The 16,479-nt window shown below is 53.9% G+C and overlaps 1 protein-coding gene across 2 annotated transcripts in view; it reads left to right on the top strand.

Moving 5' to 3' along the window:
* EPHB1 (EPH receptor B1) overlaps window positions 1–8,194 on the top strand; it is a 49,523-nt gene extending 41,329 nt beyond the window's left edge. Inside the window, exons 13-18 of one of the 2 annotated variants that reach the window (XM_072042244.1) lie at window positions 435–584; window positions 1,062–1,255; window positions 1,350–1,505; window positions 1,594–2,949; window positions 3,537–7,033; window positions 7,843–8,194. In XM_072042244.1, the coding sequence (XP_071898345.1) occupies window positions 435–584; window positions 1,062–1,255; window positions 1,350–1,505; window positions 1,594–1,702 (609 nt within the window). In that variant the 3' untranslated portion in view covers window positions 1,703–2,949; window positions 3,537–7,033; window positions 7,843–8,194. The remainder of the gene's footprint in view (window positions 1–434; window positions 585–1,061; window positions 1,256–1,349; window positions 1,506–1,593; window positions 2,950–3,536; window positions 7,034–7,842) is intronic. The other variant, XM_027464073.3, reaches the window with a different exon arrangement.
* The last annotated feature ends 8,285 nt before the right edge of the window (window positions 8,195–16,479 follow it).

Genomic DNA, 16,479 nt, shown 5'->3' with positions numbered 1-16,479 from the left:
TTTTTATTTAATTTAGGCCATAATAGATCTCCTCGGCAGCTGGGAAATGATGCTGTGCCTGCGATTACATCACTCTGCCTCCCACAGCAGGTTTCTAGCTCTGGGGAAAAGGCAGGAAAAACAACCTAGCAGTTAATTTCTCCATTTGTAGTTATTCAAATCAAATTTTTGCCATTCAGCCTTAAAGAGCAGCTGATGCTTCATTGGAAAGGCTACGGAAAACAATTGTGCTCAACGATTTACAATGCAGTTCTGCCCCGAGCACATACCACGCGTTTCTGTGTTGTGTTTTTTTTTTTTCTTTTCCCCTCTGTCCCTTGGCTTTCTGCTAGAAGAGCTGGGCTGTGCTTCACTGCAAGGCACTCACTGGCTTGAGCAGGATGTGTGCGTAGGCTGCTGAGGCCGGGGTGCTCACCAGCTCCTGTTCTTGGCAGGGTGGGAAGATCCCCGTGCGGTGGACGGCCCCGGAGGCCATCGCCTACCGCAAGTTCACATCGGCCAGCGACGTCTGGAGCTACGGCATCGTCATGTGGGAGGTGATGTCGTTCGGGGAGAGGCCCTACTGGGACATGTCCAACCAAGATGTAAGTGCTGGGAGTTCGCTGAAAAAAAAAAAAAAAAAAAGGGCAAGAAAAAAAAAAAGCCCTGCCCAAATGGAAACCGAGGGGTCAAGGCAGTGCTGGAGATGCTCCAGACCCCGTCGCCTTGGTTTTTGAGATGAAACAGGCTGGCGAGCGAGAGGGATGGCGGGAGGGAAGCTGGGAAGAAAAGCCAGTGGGCTGGTAATTGGACTTCAGGAAGCTGCAGTGCCTTTGAAAATGTTCAGAGGGTTTGTGAGCTGGGAAAGAGCTTTGGTAGTGCGACTGCCGTACTCCAACGCGATCCGCCGAGATAACGAGTGGCAGCGCTCCGCCGCGAGGAGCTGCGGCGCGCGGAGCATCAGAGCGGAGATTAACCTCCTGTGGCATCTCCTCCCGCCTGCTTTGCCGGCAATCACGGCCCGGCAGAGCTGCCTGCACGTCGCTGTGCCACATTCTCATGCTCTGCCTTGCTCCCCGCAGGTCATCAACGCCATCGAGCAGGACTACCGGCTCCCGCCGCCCATGGACTGCCCGGCCGCCTTGCACCAGCTGATGCTGGACTGCTGGCAGAAGGACCGCAACACCCGGCCTCGCTTCACAGAGATCGTCAACACCCTCGACAAAATGATCCGCAACCCGGCAAGCCTCAAAACTGTGGCTACCATCACCGCTGTGTGAGTCCCCCAGCGCCTGGCTTCCCTCCCTCCCTCCCCAGGGATGAGTTCGGGAGTCCCGTCCTCACCCTGGTGCCTCTCTCTTCCCTTCCAGGCCTTCTCAGCCCCTCCTCGACCGCTCCATCCCCGATTTCACTGCCTTTACCTCAGTAGAAGACTGGCTGAGCGCCGTCAAGATGAGCCAGTACAGAGACAACTTCCTGAGCGCTGGCTTCACCTCCCTCCAGCTGGTCGCCCAGATGACATCTGAGTAAGTCCAGTGCCTCTACATGGCACCAGCTCGCGGGGTTGCTCAGCAGGGCTGTCCACTGATGTCCCTCTGTCTGTCTGTCTTCCAGAGACCTCCTGAGAATAGGGGTGACTCTGGCTGGGCACCAGAAGAAGATCCTGAACAGCGTCCAGTCCATGCGAGTGCAGATGAGTCAGTCTCCGACCTCGATGGCGTGACGTCCCTCGCTCGACGGGGAGGGGACGGGGAGGGCAGGCGGCGGAGGCGGGAGGGGAGGAGCTGACGGAGCCGCGGTGCGACGGTCGGAGAGGGGCGGCCGCAGCTGGGGGCTGCGCCTGCCGGCGAAGGATGCTCCTGGGACTGGCCTTGGCCTGGTGACTCCCGTTCCTCGCCTACAGAAGCACACTTACCGATGTCACGGGGAATGGCATATAAATAAGTATAAATATGTACAAATAGTATATTTAAAAATGACAAAAAGACAAAACCACACACAAAAAAAAAAAAAACACAACCAACCGACAATGAAGACAAACCAATGTACGTTGGGGAAACGAACCCAAATCCTAGAGACCAGACTCCACTCCCACCGCCAGTGAGCAGGAGTCAAAACTGAGGCGGAGGAAGGGGCTGTTGGGGAAGGGAGAGGCACCAGATTGAGTTCCCCGACTGGAGAAGCCACCGGCAGCGACCGCCTTCCTTCCTTTCTGCTTCCTTTGCTCTTCCTCCCTGCCCCGGCCCCTCCTGCTGCCCCCGCTCCCTTCTGTGCTCACGGCCTGGTGGAGCTCCTCGGCAGCCTCCGCAGCTGCCCCCGTCGTGTCCAGGTGTCGCTCTGCCAACTACCAAAGGACTTCGCTGACCGCTGCAAGGGGGGGGATCCGACTCAGTCCAGTTAATGTCTTCATATTGAAGAAGAGATGTACCTTCAATAGAAAAACCTTGGTTTTTTTCTTTTGCTTGCATTTTTTTGCAAAAAGGAAAAACAACAACAACAACAACAAAAAAAATCCATCATGGAAAATGGAAAGAGGTGTTCCCGTGTGTGTGTGTGTGCGTGTGCGCGCGTGTACTTTGTCAACCTACCGTGGACTCGCTGCTTGTCCGTGCTCGGAGGTCGCCACCCACCCGAAGGCAGTGGGCGGCCAGGTCCCAGGCCTGGAGCCGTGCCTGGAGCCGGCAGAGGCCCCAGCGAGGCCGGCGCTCAGCGTGGCGCAGGTGGGACCAGGACGAGGAGGATGCGAGGGGCCAGCGGGGACAGGACTGGAGGAGCCGCAGCGCGTGGGTACTGGGTTGTGGAGGAGGAGGAGGAGGAGGAGGAGGAAAGATGCTCTGGGGAAGAGACTGATGAGGCCTCCAGAGCCTCGGGGATCTGCAGAAGATGGCTACGGAGAACTTTATTTCCCCCATCTTGTGGACCTAAGGATTTTGATATTGGGTTACAGACTTGGGTTTCATGGCTTCAGAGGTAGGTCCATTTGTCTCGTGTACTTCTCTGTCTGTCCATCCTTCTCTGTGTTTTTCTGCTTACTTCCTCGAAGCCTCTTCCAGTGAATATTTCAGTGTTTAATTTGATATTTTTTTTTTTCCCGACCGCTGATCTCCTTTGCAAATTGATCTAGTTAAAATTACTAGACGCATGTCAGTGTTTACACAGAATATTGTAAGTCTGGGCAATCTAACTTCCCTCTGCGGACTGCGCGGAGAGTTTATAAAATGAATGAACTCTTAATAAGGCTTTTACTTAGACGGCTGTGTGCGAGTTGTAACGATCCATCACCGCGCCTGGCAGCCGGAACGGGGCTCCCCGTGCCCTGAGGGCTGTGGGTCCCTGTCAGGAAGATCTTGGGGCTGCCTGGTACCTCCCAGCCCTACCGGGGTGCCTCAGGTGTCTGTAAGATGCCCGTCCCCTGCGTCTGTCCATGCTGTGGGGTGCCCCGTGTCTGTCTGTCCAAGCGTGTGGCTTGGGGGGATGTGGGCTGACACTGCTGGCAGGAGAGGGTCCCACATGTTGGGGAGCTCTTTACTTCGGGTTTTTCTTCCCAATCGTCTAAGGAAACATCCTGCCGTGCTGCCGGAGAGCGGGAGCGAGCAGCAGGACTGAGCTTGTTTCGAATCGCTGAGCTCCCTCCGGAGAAAGAGGCAGAGAAAAACACCCCGTGTTTACAACGGCGGGGACTGCTCCTGGCCTGTCAGATAGACGATTGCTGGTACCTCTCGGGATCCTCGTGGCCTGAATCTGTATTCCGGGATGTTGTCGCAGCGCATACAACATGCAGATGGAGCGGGCGCCGTGCATGCTAACGCGCCGCCTCGCCACCTTGGTATTCACCGCAGCTGATGGATCCTTTGTGTTTTTTTTTATCACTTCTCTTTTACCAAAAGGAAGCTAAAGGCATTTAAAGGGACAAACGGCAGTGACACAGGGTAAATATCAAAACTCCCCCTTTGTGGCTGCTCTGCCTCGCTCAGTGTCCTTCTGCTGCCCGCCTGGGGCTGGAGGGATGCCGTGACAGCACCGCTGCCTGTACCTAACCTGCAGCCCACACCTCCTGGGCTGTGCTGGGACAGGCCATTCCCAGCCCCAGCTCTTCTCACTGGTCCTTGCTGTGGTGGCACTGGGCCTGGAGATGTCCCCTGTGGTGTTACACGAGAGCCCAGGGCTCAGCAAGGAGTCTGAGGATGGCGTGAGCAATTCCTCCAGGGCTGAGGCACGGCTGGTGAAGGGGTGGCTATCTGATGCCCAAAGGTGGGCCACCTGGTCCCATGCCTTCAGAGACTTTGGACGCTTCTTTTCCTCTTCAGACATAGCTGGGATGCAAACGTTGGGGCCTGAAGCATTCCCGGCACCACCAGTGATGAGCAAGTCTGGCTGACAGTTCCTGACTCTGGATTTAGAGGGGGTTGTAAGCAAGCAACGGCATTGTCCATATTGTTCAAGAGGTTCCTTCCATCAGCGATGGATGGAGAAGCTGCCCAGACACTCCAGCTGGGGCAGGAGGCTCTGCCTTGCTCTTGCTTTTTCTTCGGACCCAGGAGGAATGTGTATTCGGGTCAGGTGGATGCTTTGCAGACTGAGAGGGACTCTGCCAAATGGTTTCAGCGAGGAAAGAACCCTCCCCAAAACCCCAAACCAAAACCAAAAGCTCCCATTTCACATCATCTGCTCTGTGTCGTGCTTGGTGTTCCTTTCCTCGATCCTAAATCAGAAGGGGTGTCTCGGAAATATTTTTTTTCCCTGAAGTTTCACTTTGCATAGGAAATAAGAGGGGGGAAAAATGGCTTTTCTCATCAAAACAAAGTGCCTCCCTCTCTGCACTGACCTTTCCTCGGGCTGAGGGTTCACCCAACCCACCTGGTGCTGGCTCTGGGGGTCCTTCATCACTGGGTGCCACCCGGACGGATCCTGGCCCTATCCCTGCTCCTCACCCCTTGCCATCACAGCCGTGCTCTGGGGCTCTCGGCTCCTTCTGCGCCTTCCTGCAGCAACTGCCAGGGGCCCGGGGGCGAGAGCCCCTCTGCGGTTTGGATGCTTTGTTCCCCCTCTGGAACTTGCTGCTCCTTTCCCAAAGCGCCGTCCCCGGCGGGGAGGAGGCGCTGGCTCAATAGCGGTAATTAAACCAGCCAAGGGGAGCCCAGCGTGGCCAGGGCAGGAGCGGGGACGAGGTGCACCCGTTAATAGCAGCATTGTGTGCCTCTTGCCAGAAAAAAAAAGAGGAACGCGCTTTGTGCCATTTAATGACCTTCAAATTAGCAGTTCTTTGAAAGCGCTTATGTATATTTAATTTTAAATGTTGCCGCAAGTCAGAGCGGGGCTGGCAATGAAAGCAGCAGGCGGCCGGTTTTTAACTAAGAGCAAGCCCGGAGTGGTATTTCCGAGCCCGGCAGCGGCTGCGGCCCCCTCCCCCTGCACCGAGGAGCCTGGTCTGGAGGGATGGGACGGACACATTGTTGTTTGTAAGGGGCTGAATCGAGCCTTTGAGGCATAAAGAACAGCCTGTATATTTGGGATACCCTCTGTTCCTGCTGGAAAAAAAAAAAAAGGATAAAACATCAAGCAGCTTCTAAGGTGAGAAATGGATTTACAGAACCAGCAGTGGAGTTGCAAGCTCTCGGGGCTGCGTTGTGACTCCAAGGCCACCCTGCTGTCCCTGTGACACCCTGTTAAAATGCCGATGGGAAGGCAGGGCATCAGGTCAGGGTTTCACATCCACCTCGTGTGTTCATCCACGTGCTCTGCATCCCCTTCTCTGGCGGGGTCCCCACGGCACAAGGAGCTGCAGGAGGTCACACAACGTCCCTGTTGGCATCGTCTGCTTTGGTGCCCCATTTATGGATGCTCCTGCCAGGGTGGATGCCTGTCTTGGTACAGCTTGGGTGCCTCCAAGATGATGCTCCAAGAGATGGAAGGAGACCTTTCTGGGTGAGGCTCCTTTCTGTTTCGGAAGAGCCTGAAGGAGCCTGAAGCACCCCAAGCAATGATGGGGCAGAGGCACCTTCCCCATAGCCCACCTGTGCTGGTGGGACTCCCTCGGCATGGTCTCACCCCACTGCTCCTGGCCCCACAAATTGCACTCTCTGCGTGTCCCAGCTGAGCTTGCCCTTCTCCAAAACCCCTCGGCTGCCTTGTCCTGCTCTCCTGTTTCTACTGCCTGTGGGTTTTGGCTCTGCATCCATCTCTTGGGGGGGTTCTGCTGGTTTGGGTCCATGTTTTGTGTGGCAGCAAGAGGAGGAGAAGCCGGCTGCTCTGCTGGTGGCGTGGCTGTGGATGGGGTCACTCTTCGGCTCACAGAGGTTAATCCAAAGAAATCAGCTGCGTGAATTGTAAGTGGATTAGCTGAACGAGCTGGTTCCCAAAACAGGCGCGCCCTTCCAGGGCGGCCGCGGAAGTGGATTAGGCAAAAATCTGCTTACGGCCGCATTAACTCCGGGTAAGCGTTGGGGGGGATTAGCGCAGCTTGTGTTATCCACTTAAAAAATGAATTTGAGTGAACTTTTCTCCGCGTTCCCAAACAAAGAAGCCTCGGTCACTTCTTCGTTCCCATTTCTTCTCCCTTGCCCATCTGTCTGGCACGCACGCTGCCTTTGCCTGGGCACTTTCTTGGGCAGCAGCTTTCCCTGCTGCTTATCCCCAGGGTGTTGTTAGGCGATTGAACCTTCGTGCCAAGGTGGGGAGAAAGGGCAAGAAAATTATGGTCAACATCAGTGCAATTATCAACACCAATTAACGCTGAGCAGGACTGGCAGCTGGAGATGCAGCCCATGCCAGAGGCTGCCCCCTTCCCTGGGGAGGGCTGGTGGGAACGGTGTGCACCCTGCAAGTAGCACCTGGGAATAACAGGTGTTTGCACTCTGCTTGGTCTTGGGCATCTCGGATGTGCAACAGACTTTTTGAGTTTTTTTAGGCTGCCCGACCTCCATCAGTGCCCTGGGGCTGGTGTGCTGCTGGAGGTGATGCTGATGCTCATGGTGCCTCCCTTGCAGGATGGGTTTTCCTCTCAAAAACGTGTGTGCAGCTGGATCCCTGAGTGTGGCACCAAAAATGGACCCTGGTACATAATAAATGCACAGCAATAACTTTACCCCAAACACTGCTTGCTTTTCTTTCTGTCTGTCTTCCTGATGTTCTCTCTGTCTTTCTGATAATCTCAGTGTCTCTTCCCCTTCCTGGTGTGTCCCCTTTTCTGCTAAGCACTAAATAACTAAATAAAAGTTTTATTACTACCTGGATTTGCTGGAAATGATTTTCATTCAGCAGAATGATGAATTTTAATAGGAGCAAAATGTCAGCCACAGCTGGAATTTTTTTTAAAAGCACTGACACATTCGTGCAGAGGTGCCCTGGAATAATTATGGCAGTGATCCCCGGTTATCGGCAGCCAAGCAAGGGGTGCAGTGGTCAATGGTATTGTTATTTAATGTAGTGGCTTTATGCTTCCGAGGTGCAATTCTGTATTAAAAGCATCGTTGCCTCTTGGAAGGGGCTAAGAAATGGGATTTTGCTGCTGTGCGGTGCTTGGTGGTTGCTCTCTGGGTCTGTGGGCCTTTCCCTCAGCAGCAGAGAAAAGCAATGGTTGCTGATACTTTGGAAGGAGCAGTTTTTGGTGCTTGACTGCTGGCTTCTGTGTTAGCCCCAGGGGTGCTTCTATTGCAGTGTGGGGAGGGGAAAAGCACCTTTTGGGGGGTCACTGTCTTTTTTTTGTTATTATTTCTGGAAACGCAGTACGTGGGCTTTGCCGAACCTGCTCCAAACCCGACTTCTGCATCCCCGAGTGGCATCGGGGCTGTGCTAAGCCTGCACCATGCAGCTCTGCACGGGGCAGGCTCCTTCTCACCCTCATTCCCCACTCTTCCCTTGCAGGGGTACGGATGCACCGGCAGCGCCGCCTCTCCCGCACCCTCCGCCACCCACGGGATGAGCTGGGATGTCTCCGGAGCCCCGAGCCGGGCTGTGGGAGCCTCCGCCGCCGCAGCATGCCCCGTGCCGGCCGGCAGCGCCCCGTCCTGTACATAACAGTGAGGTGTCCGTAAAAGGTTTTCACCCGTTGTAATTTTTTTTTTTTTTTAATTATCATTTTTTATTTCTTATTTTTTTGCCCCCTCCCCCAGTTTGTCGATTGTGTTGAACTTGTCGGAGTTTGTAACGGTAACTTTCAGAGAATATTGTACTAAAGAGAGAATTGCACTCAATAAAAATAATGAAATAAGCCTGATCCTTTCTCTTCCCCTTCCCAGAGGCGGTCTTTCTGCCGCTGTGTTATCTGCAACTTGGCCATGAATATTCATTTGGGGAGCTGGCAGTGCTCCATCGCTCCTTGACTTACCTCGAATTTTGATGTATATCAGATTTGGCTCTCCGGTTTGTAAATGAAGTGACTTTATTCCCATTGATCCCTATCAGTGGCTGCTCGCTGAAGAAAAAAAAAAAAAAAAGAAAAAAAGCTGCAAGAAGGAATTTTCTTGGCACGGGTTTTTACACACAGCACATTTCAAAACACTCATGTGCAGTCATTTGGGGGAAGCCGCGCTGGAAGTGCTGACTTGGATGAAAGTGCCGGCTGTGTGGTGTGAGCACAGAGGCTCCTCGCTTCCCCAGGCGTGCCGGGGCCTGTCAAAGTCCAGTGCTCTGCTTGAACCTATACCTGCAGGTGCATGTGCTTATCGGGCTCAGAAAGAGGAGTTACTGCTGGGCAGTGTGCGGGCTGAGGGTTAGGATGTCCCGTGCCCCTTGTTTTTTGGGTGAAATGGGTGGGGCCGGTGTGTCCCCAAGGTTGCTGCTGCCCTGTAATTCTGCATGAAGCCCCCAGCAAGGAGCCTGCCCCCCTGGCAGCCCCCTGGCAGCCCCTCCAACATATGCAATGCAAATGGACAGAAGCAAATGGGCAGTGGTTGACCCAGGGCTGAGCCGAGCTTGTTTGTGTGCCCTTAACTGAATGTATATTTGATTTAATGGGCTTGTGGTGTGGTTTAAATGAGTGCTCACATTTCTTGGTTCCTCTGGGATTTGGGGCGCTGAGAGGGTATATCCCTTACACAGGTCACCCGAGGTTTCCCCCTTAAGCAACCAAAAGACATTTACAGCCAGTGCTTAAAGTTCCCAGAGCAGCTTGTCTGGGAATATCCTTTTAATAGGGTCTGCAGGAGCCCTGCTGACAGCTTGATGGCTTAACAGGACTCCAAAGGATGCGGGGGGAGCCCAGGCATTACCGCAGGGCTGGTCCCTGCCTCCCCATAGCTGCGGCAGCGATGGGGCTGCACCATGGGCACTTCATTGCTGCCTCAGATCCCCACCTGGCCCGGAGCAGCTCCTGCCTCCCAACCCAAGTGAAATGCTGTTTAGGGAGCCCACACAGAGGCCAAAAAAAGTTTTCCTGAGCATCGAATACAGATATAGGCAGCTGTCACAGCCCGCACGGAGACAAACTCTCAAAATGAAAAATCTCCACGTCATGGCTATCGGGTTTGAAAAATGGAAGCGGCGTGCTGGCTCGGAGTACTCCGCAGCAGCTGTGAGAAATTTCAAGGAACTCCAGTGCTGTCAGACCAAGTAAGTCCCGGCTTACCCTGGTGTAAGCAGAAAGCGGGGCCAGGGCTCGCGTCGAGCGGGTGCAGGGAGGAGCAGCAGGGCCGTGGGGTGCCTCTGGGTCACCCATGGGGTGCGTCCCTGGTGGCTGGTGGCAGGTGGGTGTCACGGCACGGGGACACAGGGAGCAAGGATGTCAGCTACACGTGGGGAGGTGGCACTGCAGGCGGTGGGAGACAGGCAGGAGCCCGTCTTCTCCGTGCCGTGCTTGGCAGTGGAAGACAGATAAAAGACAAGCCCAAGAGGACTGTAGGCTAAATTGTAATTGGAGCAATATGGTCCGATTATAAAGTTATGTGCCAGCCCGCATTAAACGGCAGCATCTGCTGGAGTTATCGGAGGTGCCTCGTTGCCTATTAAAAGTGATCGTTTTGCCCTGGAGGGCTGGAGAGCCAGAGCTGGGAGGGCTCAGCCGTGCCCCAAACCAAAAGGGCAGGGCCGCGTGCCCAAATCTTGGTACCTGCAGGGTTTTTGGGGCTGCTCTGGTGGGCTCCCCCTCCCAGCCCTGTCAGGGTGCTACCAGCTCTTCCCTCTCCTCGTGTGCATCCCCCTGCCGGGCTCCCCAGGGGGAGATGGGCACTGCTTGGCATTCAGCACGGTGCCGTCAGTCAGGTTCTGCCCCACAGACGGGTGTCCCGGCTGTCCTCCCAGCCCCAAAGCTTTCCGCGGTGCTTTGGGGAGAGGCAGAGAGCAGGAACCTCTGCCAGGGGGGAGGGAGCCGGTGACCAGCAGCCGTCCTGGTGCTATGGCAACTCGCTAAGCCCTGGGTGTTGATTTAATGCGTTCTGCCGTCCTCGGCCGCTTTACAAACCGCAGCCCCTGCGCTGAGTGGGAACTGCTCCCCTGAGCCAGGAGACCACCTCGGAGACTGCTGCGGCCTGGCTGTAAATTCCGGCCTGCAGATCGCCGGGAGCCCTGCTTGCCGTCAGCCCCGGCGGCAGCGGGGGGCTCGTGGGGAAGCCGTGCCCACGGCGGAGGGGAAGGGGCTGGAAACCCCCCTGCCTCCTGTCCTCGGCTGTGGGGGCAAAACCTGCTGCGTGCTGAGCCCCAGACGGGCCCACCAGCTACCCCGAAGCAGCGCCACATGGCTTGGCCAAAGGTCCTCTGCTCCTTGCCCCCCATGCTGCTTTCCCCGGTGGAAAGCCAGGGGAGGCCTGCCCCACGCTCTGGCGGCTGTGGCCATCCCCTTACTTTGTTCTCATCCGATCTGTGGAGGACAAATCCCTTCCTGTGCTGGGGGGAAGTTTTAACTCTGTGCCCTGCAATGCTTGCTGCCACCTCAGCCTGCCTGGCCGCTGGCTGGGCAGTCCCGTGCCCTCTTCCTACAGCTGGGGTTTATCCAAGTACAAACAGATCCCTGGGAGCCACTACCCATGGCCTTCAGGAGAGAAATGTGATTGTTGGGTGTCCTGCTACTGTGGGTGCCCTGAAAGCTGGGGAGCTGGAGTCTCCCCACTGTCACAGGCCTGAGTACCTGCCCCTTGTCTGAAAATGAGGCCCTTTAAGGTGCTGTTGGTTGGTCAACCAGCATCACTAATTGCTTTTAGGACTGTTGGCTGTGAAAGCTCATTTTGTGCATTATTTGACATTTAACGCAAAGGTCTGCTCTGAATCTCAAGATCTCTGCCAAGCTCGCGTGGCTAATGCACTGGATTTCATTGTAGTCCATAGCACAAGGGGTGCCTAGCAAGGCCCGTGGCCTTGATACCAGCTGCTTTGGTCCTCAAGGTTAAATTAACACTTGGCTGGACTCAAACAAGCCTGATGAGAGATTTGTAGGGCCTGGGGGCTGAGGGCAAGGAAGTTCAACTGCTCTGCCTCTTCAGTGGGCATCCCCACAGCACCAGGTGAGGGATCCTCCACCAGGCTCACAGCTGCAGGTTGTGCCGGGGCCAAAACCCACTGCTGAAAAATTTCCACCTGGAAAAAGTCAGGCAAGTTTCAGCGAGGTTTTCAGAGCATGCAGGGCTCTTGATCAGCAGTACCGGGCTTCTCCCTGGCTGAGCCATGGGAGCATCTCTTGCAGCGTGGTCCTCTGCTCTGCATGGCTCCGAGGAGCCTGTTCTGCTGTTTTTGGCCTTTGTGAAGAGCAGGTGGAGGTGCTAACAACCTTGTAATGCCTGTGGGGACAGCCACGGCAAGCGGCAATGATTGCATGGACGAAATAAAAGTTGTGAGTTGTTTTGCAAATATTTCTGAAGCCTGTGATACAGCGGCAGAAGTAGGCGTAATTACACGTAAAAATGTATCTACTTTGTAGTCTTTTAATTATCCACTCAGGTGAACCATAATGTGAGGGGAAAAGCTTTAAATCTGTTCATTTCTAATAATAAAAAATGAGGCGGGAGAGTGTTATTTGAATGTAATTAAGAGAAGATCCAGTTGGATGGATGAGCTAGAGAGCAGGGATCCGTGCTGTACTCTGGAGCCCTCAGGCTCTGCTGCCTTCCCCATCTCCGCCCGCATCCTTCCTCCTCGATGGAGGAGGCTGCTGGGGAGAGCGAACTTGAAACTGGGGAGAGCAAACTAGAAATGGTTCCCTTCCCCCTCCACTGCTCTGCTTGCTGAGCTACTGTCAGGTGAGGTACCTTTAAAAATAAATTATTTCCATCAAGCCTGCTGTAGTGCAGAGCTTTGCGAGAGAGGAATGAGTGCTGAACTTTATTTTTTCTTATAATGGCTCCTCGGAGCCCCGGATAAGATGGAAACCTGGCTCTCTGGGGCTGTGTGCTCCACCGGTGTGGTATGTGTCCTGTAGCACTTGCAAGTGGGATGGGAAATCCACATCCTGGGGAAGAAAGCTGAGGCATGAGGGAATAGGGCAGATCTCCCAGGGGAGGGGATGTGGTCTGTCCCAGGGGTGCCACAAGAGCTCATGCAACTCCCACAGCTTGCCCTGCTTGCCTGGGAGCCAGCTAGCAAATTGGGAAGCCTAGGCTGTTTTTAGCAGCACACATGCTTTCCCAGAAAGACAGAAGGCCTTGCTGCCTATCTGCTCTTCTTCTGTTATCATGAATGTCAAGCACTTTACAGACAGAGGCATTAAATGTCAGATCCTGTCCCTACAAGCCCTGCTTGTAACGTGAACGCTCAGACATGCACTGTGGTCATCTCGTTCCCATTTCCTTCCTCTGATAAGCGTTGTCCTCCGTGCTGCTGTGTTTGGAGACGAGGCCACAAAGCAGTGCTCTTTGTGCTGCTGTGGATGCTCACCCTGACATCTGCATCCTCTGTCCCAGATATTTGAAAACACTTGGGATCAGCTCTCTGCCTCTTCTTTAGGGACTCTGATGTGCATTTTGGCACGGTGTTCAGATCCCAGTGACTCTGGTCTCTGCCCGTGCTGCTCCCGTCACTGCTCAGGCTGAAGGCTCAGCCTTTGCTTGGTGCTGAGCCCCAGTGTGGGAGCCTCCCCCTGAGGCTCAGCAGCCCCTGCTCTGGTGCTGCTGCTCTGGGACCTCTGTGGGGCTTTGCCCTCGCGGCTCCCTTGGGTGAGCAAGACGAGGCACACCGCATCCAGCACCAGGCTGCAAACCATCTTGCGGCTTCTCTCCCATCCTATTTTTCTATCAGTTCTCATCCTTTGCTGTCATTTTGGAGAATAACAGTGCTTTGGGTGATCTGGTTTGTGCCCTTAAAGGGATAACGAGGCTTCCCCGCTTCTGTGTTATCGCTTTCCCCTTGGTATATGCCCCTAGCTGGCCCTTCTTCCACACCTCCTGGTGTGCTCGGTGAGAGCAGGCACCGTGACGGCTACAGCTCTCCAGTTGCTTGTCCTTGATGTAAGGGGGGATGTGACAACTCCACGTGCATTGGTGACATAAAATGCTAAAGTATATCCCATTTGGTGCCTTTGAGATGGGATTTCTCTTTTGCACTGCGGCATTGACACACAGTAAAATAATACTCAAACTACATATAATAAATTAGAGCAAATACTGCATGCTGATGTCCGGAAATTTGGAACTTGCTGCATGTTCAGTACAGGCTAACAAGATGCATTTTAATAATTACAAACGAACCTATGGCCAAAAGAGCCTTTACTGAGCACACCTGTAATGAATGCTGATGTGGCCGTTCCCCACAGAATGCTGATAATCACATTTGCCAGTGCATTAGAGCTGATTTAGGGGTAAACAATAGCTTCCACCTGAATTTGCTTTACAACCTATTGGCTGTAGCAGGTAGCTTTTTCTGTTATTGAAATATTTGTAAATATTTTACCAGGCCTCCACACTGCAGTTGTTGGCTGTGTGTTTTTTGGGGGTTTTATTTTGTACTATTTATTGTGAATTGACAACAATCCTGTTCACCCTCTGTATGACCCAAGGAGCTCACGCTTGTCCCCCCCTTCCTTTGTTGGAATAATTGCTCTTCCCACAGTGACTGCCGCATGGTTTGTAAGCTTATTTCAGGCACAACTGTGGGGATTAGTGATAACGCTGCCTATTGTACCAAGGTTCATACTATTTAAAATTGGAAGCAGAACAAAGGCAATTCAATTCCAGTCCCTCACTCTATGGGTAAAATAGCATTTTCTGACACCGTCCAGGAAATGTACGGGAAGAGCTGAGTTTCTGCCTGTTGCCTGTCTCTTGGGGCCACAGGCGGGGGTGCCGGGCAGGCTGCTCCCTAAAAACTCCTTCGTGGGACATTCTAACAGGCGAGAGCTCCACGCTATGTGGCCCTGCATCCTATGTCTTTGCTCTTCACATTTCTCTTCTTGGGACTCAGGGGTGAAGGAAAGACATGGCTGTCTCCCCTCCGGTGGGTCTTTGGGTTAATTTTCCCCGCAGCATCCAGCCCCCCACAGTCCCTGTCCTGCCCCATGGCCCTGCCTGGGCAGAGGGAGCTGGGAGCACGGGGCATGCAGGGGGTGGCGAGGAGCTCGGCACACACAAAAGCTGGAGCAGCCACCAGCAGCTGTAACCCTAGCAACAGTGTCTCAGGATTTGAATGTAATTATACCTCAAACGTGATAAACACTCCGAAGGACTCCTTATGTGGAGATCATACTAAACAAGTCTTTGAAATTACCCTCATCAAATATTGATAGAGGGAGAGTTTGGGGAAAAAAAAAAAAAAGACAAAAAAAAAAAGGAGAGAGAGAAAAGGCGAATTCTTGTTCTTGCCCACGGGCCGCAGGTTAATGGGAATCTGTTGGTTTATCACCGCAGCGCAAGCCCCGCCGATAGCTCCAGCTCACAACGAAATTAAAAGCGGGGGCGGGAGGATAAGAGAAATAAAAGCATCAGGTGAAGCAGCCGTATCGATTGACATTTTGTTTTATGTTCGGCATGCAGGAAAGCGATCCCAATAAACACCATTTATCTTTCCCATCCGCGGCCAGCAGGATTTAATTGCTGCGCGAGGGAGCAGGGGCCTTGCTAGGGGGCTGCAGGGACTTGGCCGTGGTGGCACGGAGGGCAGGGATCCCCCTCCTGCAGCGTGGGGCCTATGGGGAGAGCTTAAAACTTCCTTGAAATGTCAGCCCTGGAGACGTGGAGGGGGGTAAGAGGTCTTTGCTGCAGCTCCACGAGTGGTGAGTATCAGGAGAAAGGCAGCTATGGAGAGCCAGCCCTGTCTGTGGCACTGCCAGTCGCAAGGTGCTCAGTGGTCCTGAGGCTGCACTCAGTGGTCCTGAGGCTGGGCTCAGTGTGGTGAAAAGGCCAGCAGCGGAGTGTCCTCGGGACGGCTGGCAGCACAAAATGCTTGCGTGCAGGCGGTGGCTGCCAGGGCTGAGAGAGGCCCGGGGGTGAGGGTGTGTTTGCCCTGCGTGCAGTGCTGCGGGTGCTCTGTGGTAGCTCTCTGCGCTTGCAGCTTTCTGTCATTTGGTTTTTGCAGAGAAAACCCAAGGATCAGTGAACTAGGTGGCTGCTGGCATCACGAAGGGAGTCACCTGTGGGGCACAAGGCAGGGAGCACGCGGGACGCTTCATCTGGTGGTGGCACCGCTTCTCGTGCCCTGGAGAACTGTGCTTTGGGGCAGGCCTGGCTGAACCCATGCTTAAAAGCACATCGTATAGCCCTGCTGGCAAACCTCTGAGCGATCAGAAAACCACGTTTCAGCTCCAGCCACCCAGATTTGTAAAGTCCATCTGAAGCCAGAAGATGTGCTGAGATAGATGAAGGTTTTAGAGCATGGGGTCAAAAAAAAAGTGGCAGGCAGTCGAGCCCCCAGCTGTGTGCCCATTGGTCCTGTGCCACAGCAACCGGCTCTGTGCCGAAAACAGCTGGTGAATAGAATGCACAAACACGGTGCCTGGTCAAGCACTGCTTACATTATTTATTTACGGGCTGCTTACAAACAGGTGAAAACCCCTGTAATGCCAGTGCTGAGTATTAGTTACTGCTGATGTAACTGGGAGAGGAAATGGGGGGGGAAATGCATCTTTAAAGGTTGGTGGCAGGACGCAGAGGGTGACTTTATGCAGTGCGAGTTGGCTGTGAGGGACTGGTGGAAAGCAGAGGGTCTGCAGGCTCCTGGATGCTTGGAGATGCTGTTAAACAGCATGTGGTGTCGGGGGAAAAGGACTGCGTGTTGTCTTCTGGAAAGTATTTTTATGATTTAAAGAAAGCTGTGCTAACCCTAAGGCTACTCTGCCTACTGGAGAGCTTCTGTCTGATGTAGTTCCCAACCCGAGAGCAGAGCAGGGTGGATCCTGTGTAGTTGTTGGTGGTGAGCAGCTCCTGTTGGCTGGACAGCATCTTATATTTGAAGTCCCTGAGGAAGGATCCAGATGATGTCTGCATCCCTCTGTTTAATCAGGGGATTAAAAAAATAATTTCTGTGGCTTCCTTTCCCAGTGAAAATTACCGTAAATTTCCCTTTCTGGAGCCTCTGGAAGGGGGAGGATGGACGATTCCTTTGGGTTCATATGGAACATCCCTGGAAAATACTCCTGCCATCAGCAGC

The sequence above is a fragment of the Anas platyrhynchos genome, chromosome 9 (genome assembly GCF_047663525.1).
Source record: "Anas platyrhynchos isolate ZD024472 breed Pekin duck chromosome 9, IASCAAS_PekinDuck_T2T, whole genome shotgun sequence".
In the NCBI taxonomy this organism is placed as follows: Eukaryota; Metazoa; Chordata; class Aves; order Anseriformes; family Anatidae; genus Anas; species Anas platyrhynchos.
Note: the sequence above shows the minus strand (reverse complement) of the source record. Positions and strands in the feature narration are given on the sequence as shown.